This window comes from Larus michahellis, chromosome 3 (genome assembly GCF_964199755.1).
Source record: "Larus michahellis chromosome 3, bLarMic1.1, whole genome shotgun sequence".
NCBI lineage: Eukaryota > Metazoa > Chordata > Aves > Charadriiformes > Laridae > Larus > Larus michahellis.
Window position 1 is genome coordinate 43,035,804 of NC_133898.1, and position 20,649 is coordinate 43,056,452.

At 40.4% G+C, this 20,649-nt stretch overlaps 1 protein-coding gene across 2 annotated transcripts; it reads left to right on the top strand.

Annotated features, from left to right (window-relative positions):
* The first annotated feature begins 1,225 nt into the window (after window positions 1-1,225).
* QPCT (glutaminyl-peptide cyclotransferase) lies at window positions 1,226-15,731 on the top strand. 2 transcript variants are annotated; one of them, XM_074579929.1, is made up of 7 exons: window positions 1,226-1,605; window positions 5,614-5,760; window positions 7,811-8,092; window positions 11,207-11,383; window positions 12,235-12,334; window positions 13,115-13,231; window positions 15,322-15,731. In XM_074579929.1, the coding sequence occupies exons 1-7, from the start codon at window positions 1,486-1,488 to the stop codon at window positions 15,465-15,467; spliced, it is 1,089 nt and encodes a 362-aa protein (XP_074436030.1). In that variant the 5' UTR covers window positions 1,226-1,485; the 3' UTR covers window positions 15,468-15,731. The 2 variants fall into 2 exon arrangements, with proteins under 2 accessions (XP_074436030.1, XP_074436031.1); XM_074579930.1 differs by having other exon boundaries at window positions 1,272-1,605; window positions 11,207-11,329.
* The last annotated feature ends 4,918 nt before the right edge of the window (window positions 15,732-20,649 follow it).

A 20,649-nucleotide genomic window follows, 5' to 3' on the forward strand; every position in this document is an offset into this window, starting at 1 on the left:
ACTTTTGTGGGGCAAAAAATGGCAATGATTTAAATTAACTCTTCATTTCCCCATATACAAAAAAATTTGGATATGGCCACATTCTTACTATCAGCTAGAAGGATGCTGAATCTGCAGTAAAACTATCACCACCAGAAATCCCATCTGTATGCTGGGCAGCAGATCCATCAGCTTTTCTAGGAAATCTGTGGAATCTGGGTCAAGAATCTGCAAATCAACAAATTGCTCCCTTTCTCTAATATTACCCTCACACACACTTTGAATACTTGCAAAGCCGTAGCTTCCAGGATGCGACTTTCCCATCCGAGGCTTAAGAGCAGCAAGATGATTATTCCTGCTCCCTCCCTCCCTCCTTCCTCTTTTCTTTCTCTCTTTCTCTCTTTCTTTCTCTCTTTCTCTTTCTCTCTTTCTCTCTCTTCCTTTCTCTCTTCCTTCCTTTCTTCCTTCCTTTCTTCCTTCCTTTCTTTCTCCTTCTTTCCTTCTTTCTTTCTTTCTTTCTTTCTTTCATGCGTGGGGTGTTTTTTTTCTTTCAATTTTTTTTAGCATTAAGTCTGAACTTTAAGAATGATGTGAAAATTGGAGACTTTAAATAGAGTATCAGTGACACAGAATAGTCAGATGTTTCCTACAACACTGCAGAGCAAGGATGGTGATGTCAAATGACCTACAGAAGGGCTTGTGTGCTCAGTAGCTTATCTGCTTGGTTTAATCATTTTAAGTGGTCTATTGCGAAATAGACCTCACCACAAATCTAGCTTCCTTGGTAGCTAACAGTATAATTACAGAATTTAAAATGCCTGAAGACAGGACTGTCATTTTAGCAAGCGTTGTCATTTTAGGCCTAAAAAAGGTGGTAAGAAGAGCTAATGAAACAATAAATTAAACAACTGTGCCACTCTGTAGACCTTTGCCTCTCAAGACCCTCCACGAATACTCATTTCAGACTGGTCATCGGTAAGGAGCGATGACCAAGGCCCATTCCCAGCAGGCGCCTGAAGCCGCCCTACAGAGCCCTCACTCAGGCGCCCGGGGCTCCCCATCCACCTTCACACGCCCCGAGATCACGGAGAGCCTCGATCCATTCCAAAGCCGTCCCTGGAAACACAAAACGGGTTTTCGGGGGAAACCGCAGGCTACAGCTTGTCTCACGGCGAAGATCGGCAGCCGCTGCCAGCCTCCCGGGGGAAGAGGAGCAGGGGCAGGAGGAGGAGGGGGGGGGGGGGAGGCGGGCTGGTCACAGGCAGCCCTGCGGGCGCTGCTGACGTGGTGCCAGGCACCGGGCTCATTTCGGAGGGGACACCAGCTGGGAGAGGCTGGCGGAGCTGCGGCTGCGAGAACCAGCGCCCGCTTCTGCAGCAGCCTCCCTCCCTGCCTCCCTCCTTCCCCCGCCTCCTCCTCCGCCGGCACCGGCCCTGGCTCTCCCCTTCCCACCCCCGAGCTTCGGGAAGGCGGAGGGAGGAAGGGGCCGGCGGGGAGAGGAGAGGGATGGCAGGGTGCGAGGGGGCGGCGGCTCCCCTCCTGCTCGGGGCACTGTGCCTCTCCGCCGCCGCCTGCTTCCACCTGGTGCACGGCAGGGACAGCGGAGCGCAGTGGACCCTGGAGAAGGTGGGTCGCGGTTTGCGTTTCTCAGGTTCTTCTCGCCTCTCCGCTCGGTTGCGGGGCTGGGGGCGGGGGGCGGCGGCACCTTCCCGGGCGGCGGTCCGTGCCGGTCCCCCACGCGTGGTGCCGCCTCGGGCGCCAAGGCGGGTGTCAGCCGCGGGTGGCTGCCCACGCCCCGCGCAGGAGGTGAGGATGCACCGGTAACATGGCTTCCCGCCCAGCCCGAGCTGACGGCTGCAGAGAAACAAGGCTTCTTCACACGTGGGATAAGCTTTGTCAGGGGCAGTTCGTAAATTTAAGTGAATTAACCCAAACAGCGCAAGAGGGATCAAAATCCGAAACTATATTCCATGTAACATACTATTACACTCCAATTTTCAACATGATCACGGTAATTCAGAGGACAGTGACTTAGTTTGAGAGAACAAATAGTTCTTCCAGCAGTGATGCACGCTAAGCTGGGAAAAACAAGTAGGGATGGCATTGATAGCTACTGCGAAATTGTTTTGAAAGGATCTAATATTCTAATATGTCGTAGAGCCATACTGTACTGTTTTCAATTCAAAATGTTGTTTGAACTTGTGAAAAAAGCAGTCTCGAGAGAACATCTAATAAAACAGCAATAAGCAGTAAACCCCTGATTTCTCTGTGTAACAACTCTTAGTGGTCGATTATGAAATACATAGTTTCTTTGTGAAGAACTAAACCACATGGATCATGGGAGAGCGTACAACTGCAAATTGCATTCAATTAAAGGGTTTAGGAATTTCCAAATGGAAAATATACTTCTGGGGCCCATCCCCAGGTGTTTGTAGAAGAGCTGAACTCAAAGTTCAGCCAGAACTGACTGAACTCTGCTAATCCAGTGCTCTGTTCTCTTCACCGATAGATCAGAGTCCAGGACAAACTGACAAAATGACGCTTCCCTCATACACTTCCACTCACCCTTAGTCGTTCCCTTTCTGCTTAACTTTATTCACTCCCCATTCAAATAAGAGTTGGTTTTGTGGGGTTCTTTTGTTTGTTTGGTTGGTTGGTTTTTTTAAAGAAAAACTTTGTCATTCTGTTCTATTAATTGTATCTTACTATATATATCATGTATAGACTACATATCTGTAACACGATACATCTATAGTATGCATAATACATGTATACGTACATATATAATACATATATAAGAATATGTGAGGCTAAGTCTTTAGTCATACTAGTCAATGTACAAGTGTGTAGCCCCAGTGCTCCTTCTTTTTAGCCCCCTTGAGCCGTACCAATACATTCTTCATCTCATTCCATTCCAGTTAGTCAAATCTACTTGCCAATGATGTAAGTAGTATCTAACCGCAGAACCATAGCATCTGAAATCCTCTGCCCGTGCAGGCACTAACCAAGAACCACTTCCTCTTCCTCATCAAATTCTTGTCCCTCAACAACTTTTGTTCCTTCTCCCAAAAGGGATGTGGGAGCCAGAAGTTGAAAGTCTTACAGCGTACAGACCTTCTCCTCCTTCTCTCATTGAGGAGGAGGAATCAGGTCCTGAACTTAAGAGTTCTTGGAAGCTAACTTCCATTGGCACTGAGCTGAAATATACCAAAAGCAAGGTAAGTCTGGGCTACCTGCAGAAGTTAAAGTCTTGCAGTTTATGCAAATTAGTACAAAAGGCCATAAATATGTTGTCCTGCATCCCTGCCGTGGCCACGGAGGAAACAGAGATTGACCAACAGTGTAAGGACTGAGTCACCTACAGATCTCATTCTGCTTCTCTTTTATCTCATGACTGCTTTTGTAATTCCTTTCACTTCCCAAATTTGAAGATCTCCCTATTATTAGAAATGGGAATTTATTCCTCTTTTCTGAAGTGTTTTCGTACATTTGTACTTCAATAATAATAATGTTTCTTTGCAAAGTGATTCAATGACCACAACTACCAGACATGCTCTACATTAGAAGTGAGACGATTCTAACTGAGCCCTTCACTTGTTCAACTGAAGGTGTATTTTCTGAACTTCCTTAATTAAATTGTCCTCCCACACTCTTCTGAAGCATGTAGCTGCTTTGGACTCTCTTCTTACAGCCCGTTCCTCCCAAACAGAACAGCTCCCTGACAACATTTTCTCTTGCCTGTGCCTTTTCTACATTGGTGTAAATCTCACTGTATTAAATGTTTAGTCTTTCAAAAGACATTTTATGCATCTTCTGCAATATAATTTCCAAACTTGTAAAAGTTCTTCTTTATACCAGATGAAATGTGATTTTTCTTTAACCCATGTCTAAATTTGCTAGCATAAAAAATGTTAACTGGACATCCTAAAATTTGGTGTCCTTACAGTCTTAAAATTCAGCTTTAAACTTAAATACTATATTAAAATCAGCATTGTAGGATTCAGCGTCTTTGTGTCTCCCTTCTACTTAATTTCACTAAGTAAGCTGAAGTGGAGTTAGAGGAAGGGTCCACACATAGACAGATGGCTAGGACAAGAGAGAAGGGTAGAAATGAATGGAGAAAAATGAAGTAGAAAAAAAGACAAATGGTGAGGCAAAGCCCATTTTTTAACAGTATTTGTCAGTCGGGGTAATTAAGATAACAGGTCATTATACAGGACTGCAGAAGATCTCAAGATCAGTACATTTTCTGGCCAAGTAATCAGTTTCAGTAGTCATTTCAGACAAATGTGAATTGATGCACATGGGAAAGGAAAGGGAATGATATTTTTATTTTTCGTTAACGTACACCATGACGGAGTTAGAGTAAATACATCTGTGAAAATGTCAGTTCAATGCAGCAGCAGCCTGAATGCAAGTCGGTTGTTAAACAGTTTTAAGAAAGGAAAATAATAAAATAGAAAATACCATTATCCTACACTATAAGCTATGGTGCGCTCATGTTCCAGTTTCCCTCCCTTTCCTCATCTCAAAAAGGATGAGGTAGACAAAGAACACTGAAGGACAGCAAACCTTATCAATCATAAGGCAGCTCTGATCAAAGAACAAATAAACAGACTAGGATTTTTCAGTGGGAGAAAGACAGGAGTAGAAGGAAGCCTCTACGATAGAAATAAGGAATGGATATGACAGGAGCATCCTATAATAGTGCCTAAATTAGGAATCTATAAAACCAGGAGTGACTCACGAAGTTCCCGAGAAGACAATTGCTAGAGACTGGGTAGGTTCAAATCAGATGCCCAAAGGGGCTTTTGAGATTCCTTGGGGATCCCACCTGGCGTTCAGCTACCACTCCAGAACAGCACAAGGCTCTTGAACATCTTTGACATATTTGCCAGCCCCATGACATGTGTCTCAAGTATTCCTCCAGGTCATCTCAAATAGCTCTAAAGGTCCATGCTTAGGCAACAGCCTAAGCTTGGGAAGTAGCTAGCACTACTAGCTCTTGTCACGGGAAACAAGCTGCCACTTCTGAGGTTAACCCCTGTGTCACAAAGCTGATGTATACCCCAGCGCACCCCAAATGAGCTGCACTATGCCCTGTAGTCACACCAGTTATACCACTGTCAGCAGCAGCCGCGATGACACAGCTTCACTCTTTCCAGGACTGAGCTAGCTTACGCTTTTCTTTGCAGTACTACATCTCATAATGTAGGCACAACACAAAGCCAAATATTACTACTAAAAACAAAGTTTCTGGTGTTTGCCCCAATGGAAACCTCATTTGAAGGTCACATGCCTACATACATAGTCATGCAGACGTGACTACGCGTGTAGAATTAAGATACGAGAAAAGAGAGAACCCAATCACGGGTTGAGATTTTACAGCTGGTAGGTAAAAATTTCTCACATGTTTTTAATAGTAGTACATTTTGCATGGAAATCAAAGACACAGAACTTTAAAATGTCAATATTTTATGAGACAAAAGCTTTTCTTAAGATTACTTTTTGTTGTCAGTAAATCAAAATAGCACAATATATCACATTTACTGTAATTCTGAAGAAAAGTATGGTTAAAAAGGTCTAGTAACAGTTATAGGTACAGCAATCTTTCCCTTTTTCCCCTTTCTGCAGTATTCTCACCAACCAAGAATTTTACATTCTGATGCTATTCAGAAAGTCGCAGCAAACACAGATGTTTCTAAAATGTGGGAGAATGATTTGCGCCCTATCCTCATAGAAAGATACTCAGGATCACCAGGAAATTATGTCGTACGACAGGTAAGACAACGTTTCCTGAAAACCTCTAATAACATCTACTATTTGTATTCTGGTAGTGCTTTTAGTGATCACTAAAGGGACGGACACATTCCTTTCATTTGGTAGAATGAACTCTCTCATTGTTCAAGTCTAGACTGCATAGAGCCTACATGACACAGCTTGCACTTTAGCTGACGTTATTTTCCACGGCTGCACAGCATGATGGAAAAAAAAAATCCATATTGAAGTTTACATTTTAAATTAAAAAAGCTTGCCTCAGGTTTGGTACCCAAAGTACAACACAACAATTGTCTGTTTCCTCACACGCACAGGCTTTTGGCCACTGGTTCAAATCCCCTGGGATCCTACACAGGGATGAAATAAATTACATATCCCCCACACCCCTTTTCTGGAGAGGTCTCCTGTGCTGGTACACTCCCTGGAGTGTTGCCTCAGACAAGTGTTTCAACACGAAAAGGGGTTGGAGGGGCCCAAACCGGCAGGCAGCCTAGATGGTCGACATGACAAAGCACAGCACTGGTTTAAGTATAGCACTAGCCTTTATCTACCTTTTAAGCAGTGACTCAACAGCTCCAAGATAACCTGAACTACAATAAGTTTATTTGCTACTCTGCAATTGGTAGATTGGAAAAACACAGCTTTTTTTATGCCGTGTGTGTGCATACGTGTACGTGTCTCTATGGATTTATTTTTGTGGTTTCTTTAGTGATACCCTGGAAGGTAGCCAAATGAAAGGGGAAAAAGTGAGAATAACAGAAAAACAGCTGAGCGGAGGCTAGAAAACCACAAATCATATTCAAACAGGATCATTCTGTTACAAGGTAACAGCATGTACTAAAGCAGGCACCCAACAAAGGAAAAAAAGAAGAGTCCTCCTTTGTCAAAGCACAACGGAGTTTGAAATGGATGACATTTTTTTGTTAAAACACAGAAAACGCATCGGACTCCTTCAAGGGAGAAGGCTAGTGATAGTCACGAACCATGGACACTGGGAACTCCATCCAGGCTTGTATATTCCTCTTAATCCATAGCAGATGTCCTTTGCTCAGCCTACAGATAGCAGATAGACCATACAACGCCATAAAAGCTTTCAGAGGGTGACCACAAACAAAATGGAAGTTTGTTCTAGCACTAAAATTAATGGCAATATTCCCACTGACTTCACCAAGAGCAGGACAAGTCTTCAAAGTCTATTTTCTTTTTTCCCCTTAGAGGCTTTTTCTAATGTTTATTTAAAGAGAGGAATCTGCCTTGAGGAAGCACTCTGGGGACCCATAAAAATAAGTTGCTCAACTGAGATGGCCCTCTAACAAGAGTTAGCCAGAACTCTGTACTAAGTATAACTGGGGTTGTAAGAGGTATTCTCTTTAGGTAGGAAGTTACCTAAAATGAATAACCTCTCTTATATATTTATAGCATTCATTTTTATTTTTACATGAGTTACGCTTACCAGATTTCCTTTTATAAAAGATTATTCTGAAATGTTTAATTCTTTCTTTAAAGGAATCAGACCGTCTCTTACAGCTTTGTAAACAACTAATGCCACTGAAAGACAGATTTTTTTCACAGAAGTTAAAAAACCCAACAGCATTTTTTTTTTATACTGCTGTGGCATCTATGTGCGGTAATTGTCAAAATAGCCACAACCTCTCTGTCACTTTTGACGTTTTAATTTAATGACAGAACTGAGTTTAGATTTGAAGAGGTAAACATTAGATGTGCCCTGGTTACACCTGAAAAAACACTGGCCTGGAAAATTCAGAGATCAAGATCTTAATGTGTCGTATTAATGGGCAAGGATTCAAAGCACCCTCAGGCTCCAAAGACAAAAGGGAGACATGAAAAGCAAGTGAGACAGAGCCTAAGATAGCAAAGACGTCGCTTACTTTATATAGTGACATTACATTTTTTGCTATAAAATTTATCTTTTAAAAATATCACAAACTGACAGAAATAAGCTTAAGTGCCACTATTAATTAGCTAATGACAGTTTGCCTGCAACATCTTTTTGAAGCAACCAATATTAATCTTTTGTTTTGTTTAATTGCAGCACATCAAGCACCGTCTTCAAAGATTACAGGCTGGTTGGGAAATTGAAGAAGACACATTTCAGAGATACACACCATATGGATATCAAACATTTTCAAATATTATCAGCACTCTCAACCCCTCTGCAAAACGCCATCTAGTACTTGCTTGCCACTACGACTCAAAATTCTTTGGACAGCAATGGCAGGAGAGAACATTTGTAGGAGCAACTGATTCGGCAGTGCCTTGTGCTATGATACTGGAGCTGGCACGTGCCCTGGATAACAGGCTTCAGTTAATCAAGGTAGTTTGCTTGTTTCATTTTGGTTTTGCAATAGCAATAGGCCTTAGGACACTTTCATGTTCTCTCCCACAGCCTGCGTGCCTGATTCTCTGATCGCTGTGCCTATCGTAAAACTCCCGTTGACTTCGAGAAGAACAGAAGAGAGATCTATATCTACTGCTTTAGAGTACATTATCACGTTAAAACTTCTTATGCAAAGGGTGACCATCTAAAAATTATCTAATAAATATATACTATATTCAAACTGAAAAACGGTAGATTTAGATTAGATATTAGGAAGAAATTCTTTACTGTGAGAGTGGTGAGACACTGGAACAGGTTGCCCAGGGAAGCTGTGGATGCCCCTTCCCTGGAAGTGTTCAAGGCCAGGCTGGATGGGGCTTTGAGCAGCCTGGCCTAGTGGGAGGTGTCCCTGCCCAGGGCAGGGGGCTTGGAACTACATGATCTTTAAGGTCCCTTCCAACCCAAACCATTCTATGATTCTGTATGAAAATAACAATTTATGGATGATTAATACATGTTTCATAAACTCAGCAAGATCTAGTCCTCCTTTCGATCTAAAAGGCACAGAACCCTAACTCAGAAGCTCCTATCATATCCAGTAACATCTAGGGTCATTGACAAAGTTTTGTTGCTTTCTGAATCTTGCATTTTTAAAATCTCTCACTTGTACTCTTTTTGGGAGATGGATGAACTAATTGCTGTGCAGGAGAGTTACACTCACGTCCCTCCATCCCACAGCAATTTCAAGCTTTTCTTGTTTTCCTTTATCAATTTTAGTAGCTTATTTATGAAACAAGCAATGGCCAAGTACAGGAAAACAGTCAAGTAGTAGTAAAATATTATGCGTCTGTGTTACCTATGCTATGAAAATATGCTTCAGAGTGCTGCCATTGCTAGGCGCAAAAATCTATTGATCCTACTAGCTCTAAAAGCTTGCAGGATTACAAATTTGTAGGATTACAGATTCATGAGTGCCATCTACTGGTTCAGTATTTATTATTTACAGAAGAATATTTCTCGTCATACACTAATGGAGCTTTCACAGGAAAAGGTCTCAAACGCTTTACAGAGCGTCAGGAATACACTCAGCTCGGGTATTAAGATTACTCATTGGCAGTTGTTTCCAGAAACTGATTTGGTGCCTTCTGACATTAGAATATTTAAGAATTAGAAGATTAAGAATATGCCAATGTTCTTAGTCACAAAAAAAAAAGCACTTTTGTAATATGGACGCTTTCATTTAGCAGCTTCATTTAGAATAAATTTGCCTAATGGTTATTTATGGAACAACCTGCACACTGACTTAAAGACTGGAATTTTTCGCAATACATCATTTTTTTATTAAATGGTTTTATCATGTAAGATGACAGCATTTGACCAAAAGGCAGTCTAATTACTTTGCACAGGCTTCCATTTGTACAGTCTGTTAACAAAGTATACTTTGGTATCCATCTGCTTAATACATTAGCTATGACCTTTTTGCTCTGCTCATAGCAGCATAACAGACTCTTATGTTTTCAGCCAAATCTATTTATACTTTGACTTGAAGCTGTGATTTTTATCTTGACGTTTCTCCAGTTTATATAGAGTAAGCTTAAAATTAGAGGGCAAAGACATCTCTCTACATTATTCAGTCCTGGTAATGTGTTAAACAGTAGTAATAATAATAATTACAAATATTACTTTCTAAATTTCAAATGGCATTAACACAGTTTCCTCCAGAATGTAATGCAAAATGACTGCTATCAAAAGAGCTCTGTCCTGTGCAAAGGACAAAGGGCAGCAAAGCATTGCCATTAGAGAAATCCATATATCACTGTAAGCATAATCAATATCATCTTGCCTACGTGAGCGACACTTTATAGAAGTTTTCCACTACTGTTTATTTTGGATCAGCTCCAGCTCGTTGGGAGTTGTAGCCCGTACAGGACATGACTGTTGCCGGTAACCCCACCTTTTTAACCACATCATGCAATTTCAGTTGAAGTAACATTAATTTATAGAGGGGTTAAAATATTTATGGCAACTACCAAGGCTACAGTTCCCAAAACTGTTCATATTGCGGAATCGAACTGGGGTTAGGCATTATTAGGAAATGCTGCCAGTGCAAACAGGGCTTCAGTTAATAAACGGAGAGAGAAAGAAGACTCTTTCTACACTGGGGAGAAATTTCAAATAGATGTCTCCTTTGTAACCTTAAATACATTAATCATATATGTTCTCAGTTTTTACTGCTGTGATATTTTTGGTTGTTGAAAGGGAAGGGCGTATCTACTCTACTCTCTTGGGCTTTGGTTTTAGGGTAAAGTCACCTAGGTGGTTGCAAGTCCCCCTGAAGGAAAAGAAATGGTCATTCTTCTCATGACCGACTGCTCTTTGTCCCTCAAAGAGCCATCAACTTTAAAATACATAATTCACGTCCACTGATGCACAACTATAGCATTAGATATTACTCCTTTGTGGCACTATCATGTAATAATATTAGCACTCAGATCAGGTGTTGGTGCTGACACGTCTCCTCATTATTTGAGATGTTTCTGCTTCCTGGTTTTGCAGACCTGTCTCAACATCCTCAGCTCATGTCCACTAAAATCAGAAATGAAAGTATGTCTTTCATTTAAGAAAATCAGTCTTTTAACCAGAAACAAAATGATACCAAACTGAATCATAGAATGGTTTGGGTTGGAAGGGACCTTAAAGATCATGTAGTTCCAACCCCCCTGCCCTGGGCAGGGACACCTCCCACTAGGCCAGGCTGCTCAAAGCCCCATCCAGCCTGGCCTTGAACACTTCCAGGGAAGGGGCATCCACAGCTTCCCTGGGCAACCTGTTCCAGTGTCTCACCACCCTCACAGTAAAGAATTTCTGCCTGGTATCTAATCTAGATCTACCCTCTTCCAGAGGAAACATGTCAGTGTGCTAGATAAATAATAATGACTGATCGCTACTACTATTACACCATAATCCATGTTTAACAGCCATAGGAAGGTTTGCATAGGGTACACCTTGAAAATATACCCCTACTGATGTTGCTTATATGACTACAGCATTTGTCCTGTATTTAACGTTCTGGCCAGAATCAGTTATGTTATTTTTAACTTCCTCCAACAGACCAGCTCAACGTCAAGACCAGACCTTTCACTTCAGCTCATTTTTTTTGATGGTGAAGAAGCCTTTGTCCGGTGGTCCCCTTCTGATTCCCTCTACGGATCTCAACACTTAGCTCAAAAAATGGTATCTACTCCACATCCACCTGGTTCAACAACCACAAATCAGCTGCAGGGCATAGTAAGTGGCTTCCACCTCCCTAATGAGTAATAGTAAATTGCATTTTTTTAATATTTCATTAGCAAGTAATTGGTCAAATTCCCAAGAAACCACAAACCCCACCAAAGTTAGAGGCAGACTTGTGGAAACTTTATGAAAGGTACTAAAATAGAGAGTTGGCAAGAGCTTTTCAGGTGAATCAGCGTATACCTTCTCCATGCAAATATGAGGAGTCATGGAAAAATCAAAATATACAAATTTATTAGAATATAAACTAGGATACCCACCTTCTTCAAGAGAGATAATTCAAAGTGATTAGGAAAGGGCATGGACATAGTATCGGTCCATGAACAAATCTCCCCTAGCTAAGCTCCTAGTTTCCCTTTGATTCCTACGAACATTCTGATTGTCTGCTGCCTTCTCCCTCCTGCCTTCTAGTTTCCCTGCTCACTGCTGAGACACTTTTCTTCTGTCGCTGTATCTTGTGACTCATAAAATGTCTTTCCCTTGACAGACTTTGTTGTTCTCTGGGGAAGAAGCAATTTCCTCTTCTTTCTCCCCACCTACCATAGTTTTTCTTTTAAAGAGATATAACACACAAACTGCAAACAAAGCAACACAGTCTGCTTCAGCTTGAGGAACAGAAAAGCGGCCTACCGCTTTCCTCCTCATAAAGACAGCAAAATGCATCAGATTGGAATCAGGTTCTGCTAATGGGTTCTTCTCAGGCATCGCAGTAGAAAAGCTAGATCTTTGGCCAGAGCCACCAATGACCTATACAGGAACCAAGAGGTTTCATTATTGCTGCTGCTGCTGTTGATGATGTTGTAGTAATGTAAAGAATTCTGTATTAAAGATTCTTTCATTTATAGGACCTGCTTGTACTACTGGATTTAATTGGTGCACCAAACCCAGTCTTTCCCAATTATTTTCCAAACACTATTCGATGGTTTCAGAGGCTTCAAGCAATTGGTAAGGAGAGGGGTATGGGCTTTTGGTGAATTTGAAAGCTTAGAGTGTAGTTTCTGAATGTATTAAGTCCTGTAAATCAGATTTTTAGATTACTTTTTTGTTTGACACTTATAATATTTAAAAATGTAAATGTTAAATTTGGTGCATCTTAAACCTGTAAGAAGATTTTAATATTTAATTAATAACTGAGGAAGATTCACAGACACTTGGAAGCCATGAAACAGATTCTATTACTGATTGTCGCTGTGACTCTTGGGAACTGCTTTATTTCTGTAGTTTAGTTCTCACTTCTGTAAATAATAGCACCAATCATAGAATAATTTAGGTTGGAAAAGACCTTTGAGATCATCAAGTCCAACTGTAAATCTAACACTGCCCAGTCCAAATGCAGGACTCCCAGGTGGGTCTCACTGGAGAAGAGGGGCAGAATCACCTCCCTCGCCCTGCCACGGATGCCGCCTGGGATCCAGCTGGATTTCTGGGCTGCCAACATGCGTTGTTGGCTCATGTCTGTCTGCTCCTCCTCCGTGGGGTGGCTCTAATCCATTCCCCAGTGGGTATGGATACCGGCCCAGCAGCAGGACCTTGCACTCAGCCTTGTCAAACCTCATCCCCAATCTTGAGATCTTCTAAGTACTAAACAAATGCAAAAGACAGTCACCAACTCCTTTTTCTTCTTTCACAGAAAAAGCTTCCCTGTGAGTGGAAAAACAATTCAAATGTTCTAACATGCCCATATTGTCCAAAAGTTGTAATAATCACTTTCATTTTCAATTACAGAGCAAGAGCTACACAACATGAATCTGTTGAAGGATCACCTTGTTGAAAGGCAGTATTTCCAGACTACTTTACATCGAGGCTTGGTTGAAGATGACCACGTTCCATTTTTATTAAGAGGTACTGGAAGCTCTTATATTTTGACAGTAACAAATGCATCATTTAGCAAATGAGCAAGTGCATATGATCCTGTGTTTCAAGCTTATTTGCCCCAACTCAAGGCTTCCAAATCCAACTTTATGCAGGCCAAGAGTCACAGCTTTGAAAAACATACCCGAAAAAAAGCAGCGATAAAACATACCCATCCTCATTTTGCACAAGCACAGCTCCAACAGCACAGAGATAATGGAAATTTCTGGCAGCAGTAGTGTCCTACAAAGATAAGCAACTCTGATCCAGTGGGTTCTCACTACATACCGCACTAGCCAGCTAGTTACTATTTCTAGGAGCAGCGAAACGCTCAAGGGTCGTATCTTCAAAGACTACAAAAATCTCTAAATAGCTGTTGTCAAAGTTACGGTAATGCTCACTATTATCTGTTTAAATCTGAAGGCACTGACTTCTGCAGAAACTCACATACTCAAATTAGACATCCTCATTCCCTAAAGAGAATGGAGATTTCACAGCTGTCAGCTTGAGGGGTGGGAAAGGTGCATAGAGTAGCCAGCAGAAATAGCAAAGGACACAATATGCCTGAAATCCCTCCTGGAATTAGGCACATACCTGCAAGTGGGATTCCCAACCTAATCATTTCTCCTGGAAGACACCAACACCATAGCCTCTGACTTTGTGTTCATTCTTTTCCTTTGGGATCCAGTTAAAGAAAGGGAACGCAGTTGTACTACTGCTGCCACCTTGTCAAGCTACAGGTCAGTGATTAAAGCACTCGTGCAAGTTCAAGATATGGATTTGATGTCCTTCTTGGTTCAAGCACTCAGCAGAGCATCTTCAAAACTAAGGTGGGCCAAAGAAGGACAGTAGATCTAGTAAAAGTTGATTGAAGGTTTCCACTGTACAGCAAGGACCACAAGAGTTATATTCCTAGAGGAAGGTTTACCAAAAAGAAATGTAACACTAGTTCAAAGAAGAGGGTATCTGCCTAGGAAAGGAGGGAGGTATCTTCATATCCAGCCCCTCATTTTACCATTGCTTGTGCTCTGTTAACTACTGGGTAACGCAAAATGCGGACACAGCTCTGGAAGGAGGCACAAGAGCAGCCACACCTCTCCACTTCTAAGCAAGTGCTCTCTTTACTGAGCTATGGTTACTGTCAATGGCTCTTCAACTCCACAAATCTTTCATTTTTCACACCAAGGCAGGGCCCAGGTCCAACAAAATCACACGGCCATCACATGTATGTCCAGGGACATCAAAAATCCTACATGGGAGAAGCTGCTAGGGGAAAACAATGACTAGACCTCAAAACCTTTACTAATAACACAATTAACACCTAGTGAAGAAAACAGATTCCTTAGTGATATGCAGCTGAAAAATGAGAGGGGAAAAGCAATAAAATGGGAAAGAGGCTGCAGAGAAACAATGCTCCCCCAAAAAGCAATCAGGAAGCAGAAGACTAATTTAACTCCTCTTTTACCTGAAAGCTGCAGTATGTATAGGTGGCTTGATGGGTATATATACATACTTACATATATATACACACATATATATATGCAGTGATACGGATCCTTTAAAGTGAAAAGTTCTTTTATCCGAGGACAACAGTGGTTCTGTTTTACAGAGCAAAAATACAGACACCCTGTATGTCTGTATTTATGGAGAGGACTAAAAAAATGCTTCAAAAAGTGCTCAATCTTAACACTGTCACAAGAACACGTTAATCAGTTTTCAGTTTGGGGAGCTGCAGTGGTTGCTCTGCCCTTCTGTAGCTCCTAAACAAGGCATCAACAACTACAATGCAAAGGATCTAAAAAGCCAAAAAAGCAAGTATCATGGTAAAACTACTAGGTACAAGTGCCTTAAAAAAAAAAAAAAAAAAAAAGAGGGAAAAGTATTCAAAGAAAAGGAAGGTGCTGATTTTAGGAAACACTACGAAATCGAGAAGGTAAGAGGAAGCTGCAGTGACACACACTGCTCTATAAAGTCAGCTTATTGAGTAGTTACCTGAATCTATTGCTAAATGGCGACATATCGATTGGCTTAACAGAACTTCTCCGATATTTCTTCTCCAAATTTCACTTTCCTCCTTATAGGGGTTCCAGTCCTACATCTGATTCCATCCCCTTTTCCTGCAGTATGGCATACCATGGAGGACACAGAAGAAAACCTTGATAAAACCACTATCGACAATCTCAGCAAAATCCTGCAAGTGTTTGTACTGGAATATCTAAACCTGTGATAGATAAAATGGAAACAAATTGTACTCCATCCTAAATACTGTTTTGTCCACCTTCACATTTGCTGTTTAATTGCATTGGAGAGCACTACAGCAAAGCAAAATATAATGATACCTCTTGCTAGACTGATTATTGATTCAGCTGTTCCTGGCCCAATGTTCCATGTAGCCAAACAAGATAGCATTAAATAATAATTAGTTTCAGCCTGGAAAGAATTTGATCTTTCCATGTCTTTCCTCTGAATAAAAATCCCCAGAATTTTCCCAGATTGTTATCAGTGTTTTATGTCACATATTAAGATCCCAGGAAGGAATGCCTCCAGACTTAAGTGTTAGCTACAGTTTTTACAAGATGTGACCAACTTTTGCAGCATTCAGCAATGAAAATTTATACCACATTATCAAAAGAGGCAAAAATTAAACTAAGACAAACTTCTACTTTGGGTTGAACTAAACTACCTCACCCTGAAATAAGTTGCTAGAACTGCTGACACACAAAAAGGTATTTAATCCTCTCTGTTCCCTCTCCTCCTTCCCCTACAAGAGCAGCTGCAACAGCTCTCATCCACACACACCAGGCCACCAGGAAACAAAGAAAAAACCCAAATTCAGATTTTCTCCCTGTCGTTTGTTGGATACCTTTTGACAGAGAAGGGTGGTGGGGCATGATGCTAAGAGGAAGGTACACGGGAGTTTCCATCGTGCTTTGACTGCAACACAGGAGATATAAACAGAAGAGTAGGTGGTGTGTGGGAGCAACGCCCCAGCACACGCCATTAATTCATGTGAGAATCATTCACAATTTGACCCAAAATAAATTAAAAAACACTGCTGTTTTTAATACAGATTACATCAGAAGTAATCATACTAGGAAAGTGATCACTTTAGAAACTATAGTTTTATATAAATATAATTTTAAAAGGCAAAGTGCTCTCTATCAAGAGTAAAATAAGTATGAGAGTCAGAAGCAGAAGACAGTTTAAGCACCAAAATGTAAGGGCAAGCCATAGCCTGTATCAGAAAAAGATACTCACCAGTTTAGCAACCCTGTGCTTTTACATTCCTTACTGGAATTTTTTATTCAATAAATTTAGTATAACACACTGGCAAAAATCTAGCCTGGAATGAAATCAATAGGAGAAGCCAGAAGAACAGTATTCAGAAGCTACCGACACAATTATGGTTTTGGCTGTGAAAAAAAGATGAGAGCATTTGAAGAGGAAAAAAAAAATTAAAAAAAATCAAGCTGGTAGATTGAACTAAGAAAAAAACAAGTCGGTGTTTTACTACTCTGAACTTCTTCCATTAGGAAGTTCTATCCTGGGCAAAGAGATTTAAAAAGGAAATAAGCTATGGAGCTGTAGGCATATCAGATTTGGCCTGTATTTTAACATTTTCCTAAAGCAAGCATTTCTGAACTTAAGACAATATTTACATACATATTTTAAAGTTGCAATAAAAATATGTATTTACAGCAATGCAAAATTGCAAGATTTTACTATTACAGGACAGCCTAAAAATGAAATTCAATGTAGTTTTGTTGCTCAAAATGAAACGGAAGCATTTTGTTTTCCCATCACTTCAACATTTGTAAGAAATGTTTCTATTTTGCATGCAACTTCTGAAATAGAATGCAATGAAAGTTCTAAAAATCAGACAGATGTGTTTATTTTCAGCTATTACTGTACATCTGTGAAAATACATCAAAGCTATTTGAACTCTCCATTATCATATTGTCCTCTACTTCAGCCCACGTGAAAACATTCTAAACAACTAAATTAAATCTTCTGAAGTTTGAATACTCTGAGCAGTATAAGGCACCTACTGCACCCTCCTAAGCAGTGAAAAAAGGTAACAAAATGGCTATATACAGAAATATCAAACATAAATTTGTGTGGCTAATTTCAGTTCTACTGGTAAACTCTTGTGGTACTTCATACTTTGCAGTGCCTCTGAAAAATGCAGTACGTGTTTGCAGTGTGCACTGCTACTCTGCATCAAGCATTTGGAAGTTAACTTAAAATAGGCTTCATTATGAAATGTGGGATCAGAGGGTTGTTATAACTGGGAAAAGCCTAACTTTTAAAAATCTCTACTAGAGTTAGTTGAAAACATAATTTAACCATGCAGTACACCAAATCTCTGGCATGTCAATTTTGTCACCAATTTCTCACTGCCTGAGCATGCAGTTCTCTTGAGTTATGTTTACTCAGTTCAAAGAAATAAGGTACAGGCTGGTGTACTATGATTCAGTGGTTCCAAAAACATGAAGAAAACATGGAGAGGCTTGTTGGTTGAGGTTTTTTTCCCCTTAGGTTTTTGGGTTTGGGGTTTTTTTTGGTGTGGTAAAAGAGGGCCATCTCTTAACTGGATGCAAGCCCAGGAAAGGCTTTACTGAAAGAGGGGAAGATCATCATCTTAGCCATTTATATGACCTACCATTCACTTAAAAAAAATAACTGTTGGAAGGAAAACTTATATCAGCCCAGTAACCATGTGAATCCAAGAATCTTATCTCGCAAAAGCACAAGAACTTGTCGTCAGTAAAGCAAAGACATGGTGCAAGGTGGGTCCTCACTGCTACTAAGGCAATGGAGAACAAGTAGGTAGGAGAAACTGTAGCCATTTAATAAAACAACCAGAAAACAAAAAATACAAGCGAAAAGACCAGGACTGGTATCTCTCCACTCTGTTTCAACACTGAACATTACTAAGTATCCACATCAGTAGGATCTGGACATACACAGTAACAATAATCACTTCAGAATTCAGAGACAGGCTTTATGTTGAAGAACCTATCCCTGGATAGTTTCTCTGTCCCTGTTGGATGGTGGCAGCTGGGAACAGAAATCAACTGAGGGACTTCAACTGATCTAGTAATTACACAAATCAGCAGAATTGCTACACAGGTTCTCTGCTTGAATAGGATTTATCACATCTCAAGTCATGGGTGAGAAAAAAATTAAAAATCATCAATCTACCACCCATGAGAGGCTGTCGCTGGCTTGTCAAGAGTCCTCCTAAAGGTGTATGTGGTTATTACCAGGCTGAGGGAACAAAGAACAGAATGAACTCAGGAGCCACTACTCGACACGTAAAGCTGAAAAAAACCGCCATATTACATTAGTTATTTGTATTGTAGTAAGCACTCTAGCTCTTTTTACATCAGGATAATGCCGTTTTTCACAAGAATCTTAAGCCTATGTGATGGTATACACCCCTCAAATTGTCTAAAGCTTGATGCATTTACCTACAAGTGAAGTGATCCTATGCAATCACAGGTGGAACGAGTTAAGGGAGTAACAATGCCAAATCCTCTGGTAGACAGAAATGATAGTGAGTACCAGTCCTCTTTTTTTCTCTAGCTGGGACAGAACTCCTATCACTAGGAATGAAGACGATATAAATTAGCAATTCTTATTCACCACATTTCAAATAAACATTTAGATTGTGACCACCTAACAGCAAAATACAATTAGAAAAGACAAAACGCAGTAAAAATCCTTTCTGTAGAATTATTACAAGGACCCAGTCCACATTGGTAGCAGACCCAGCAAAACAGTTCTGAAGTTTCACACATCTGCTTGTTGAGATTGAAGTATCACCCGAGAACATCACTTAAACAATCAATATATATAAAAAGATAACTATAAAATCTTGTACACAAATTACCACTTTTTCCTTGTCATTTAAGGATGACACTGATTTTATTTTCCTCGTATAAAAGGAGACATTTTACTCTGTGATGATTTAACAAATATTCGTAATATATTCATAACAATAAAGCAGCTAAAAAGCTGTTCTAATCTCTAAAAGAATCTCTCATCTGCACATATAATATATATTGTAAACAATCACTCCAAAAAATAATTTTGTTAAAGTGATTATATTGCACTCAGAATCCTGGGATTCTCATTCTCCTTTCTCATTTTAAATCAAAGGTCAGCTTCATTTTTTAATAAAATGGAGCTTTAATTTTCTACTAAAAACAAGGAGGCATGCAATCAATATAATACAATGTATTTAAAATGTCAGAAAAAGGGCAAGTGTTTGGTTATGAAACTGGAGTAAGGAACAATTCTCAAATAGGCCACACAAGAGTAGTATATTGTAAACATTCTGCTGGCTCTAAGGTGTTGCAGATGCTGTAGAGAGTGCAGTCTAGTTCAGCACCCGAGAGGTACAGAGAATCTGTTCAAGTGTTCTGTACTTCAGCGAATTTTCATGCAGCAATGGCACATGTAATAGTCTACATATAAAGACAGAGTAATGAAACAAAGGTGATTACTGAGCTAATACCGACCTCATCAAAACATAGCCAATCGTTACAAGTTCATTGCAATCTTTAAATGCAAATTTTCCAGATCATTACGTTTTCTGACACAGCAATGAAACCGTTACTCTTGCTGCAAATGAAGTACAGAGCTAGATTCCCTACTTGTAGCTTACATGGACGGTATACATACCAGTGGCAGTCTGGACACTACCCTCAGCCTAAAACATCCCGGCAAGATGCCATCGTGCAGAATGTCACCTTGCTTTGTTTGCAAGAGTGACGCCCTCCTCCATGCATTGGAGCGAGAAAAACAGGTAGTGGAGCAGGGAGGAAAAGGGAAGAAAAAAAAAAAAAAAAAGAAGAGGAAAGCAACATCCTTGTGCAGCAAAAGGAATCCTCAGCCAGTGTGAAGAGGCCACAGATCTTTAAAATTCAAATGAAGGCTGTTTTCTCAACTCAGTTCCGCAAGAGAAAGATTTCTCCACCAAACCCATTATCTTCAGGTAACATATTAATATCTTTGGAGTCCCTGAGATACTACAGCTCCATATAACCACCCTGGACAAATGAAAAGACTTACTTAGTATACAGATTAACAAGGTGGAAGCCAATATATAGCACCCTGAGTTGCAAGTGAAACGACAGGAATGGGCAACCCACTCCTCAACAGCCAAGAGATGCAGAAGAAAATGCAGAGGAGGTATTGGCTTGGGAATTAAAAGATACATACTGCACAGGAGAACAGGAAAAAAAACCTGGAGTATTTCTAAAAGGCCTTTCTGTGTTATCAGAGCAGTGAAGAAAAAGACAGCAGTCAGAGGGAAGAGCTCTCTGAGAAAGGCCCTGAAGAAATACGGCCTTCTAGATGTACAGTAGAATGATAATGCAAAAGCAGAGACAAGTTAGGCA

What these genes read in the sequence shown, in the direction of transcription:
- QPCT (XM_074579929.1), top strand. Translation starts at nt 1,486, where the DNA reads ATGGCAGGGTGCGAGGGGGCGGCGGCTCCCCTCCTGCTCGGGGCACTG. An exon ending in GAAATTATGTCGTACGACAG is followed by an intron (nt 5,761 to 7,810) that starts GTAAGACAACGT and finishes GTTTAATTGCAG; the next exon opens with CACATCAAGCACCGTCTTCA. An exon ending in CAAATCAGCTGCAGGGCATA is followed by an intron (nt 11,384 to 12,234) that starts GTAAGTGGCTTC and finishes TTTCATTTATAG; the next exon opens with GACCTGCTTGTACTACTGGA.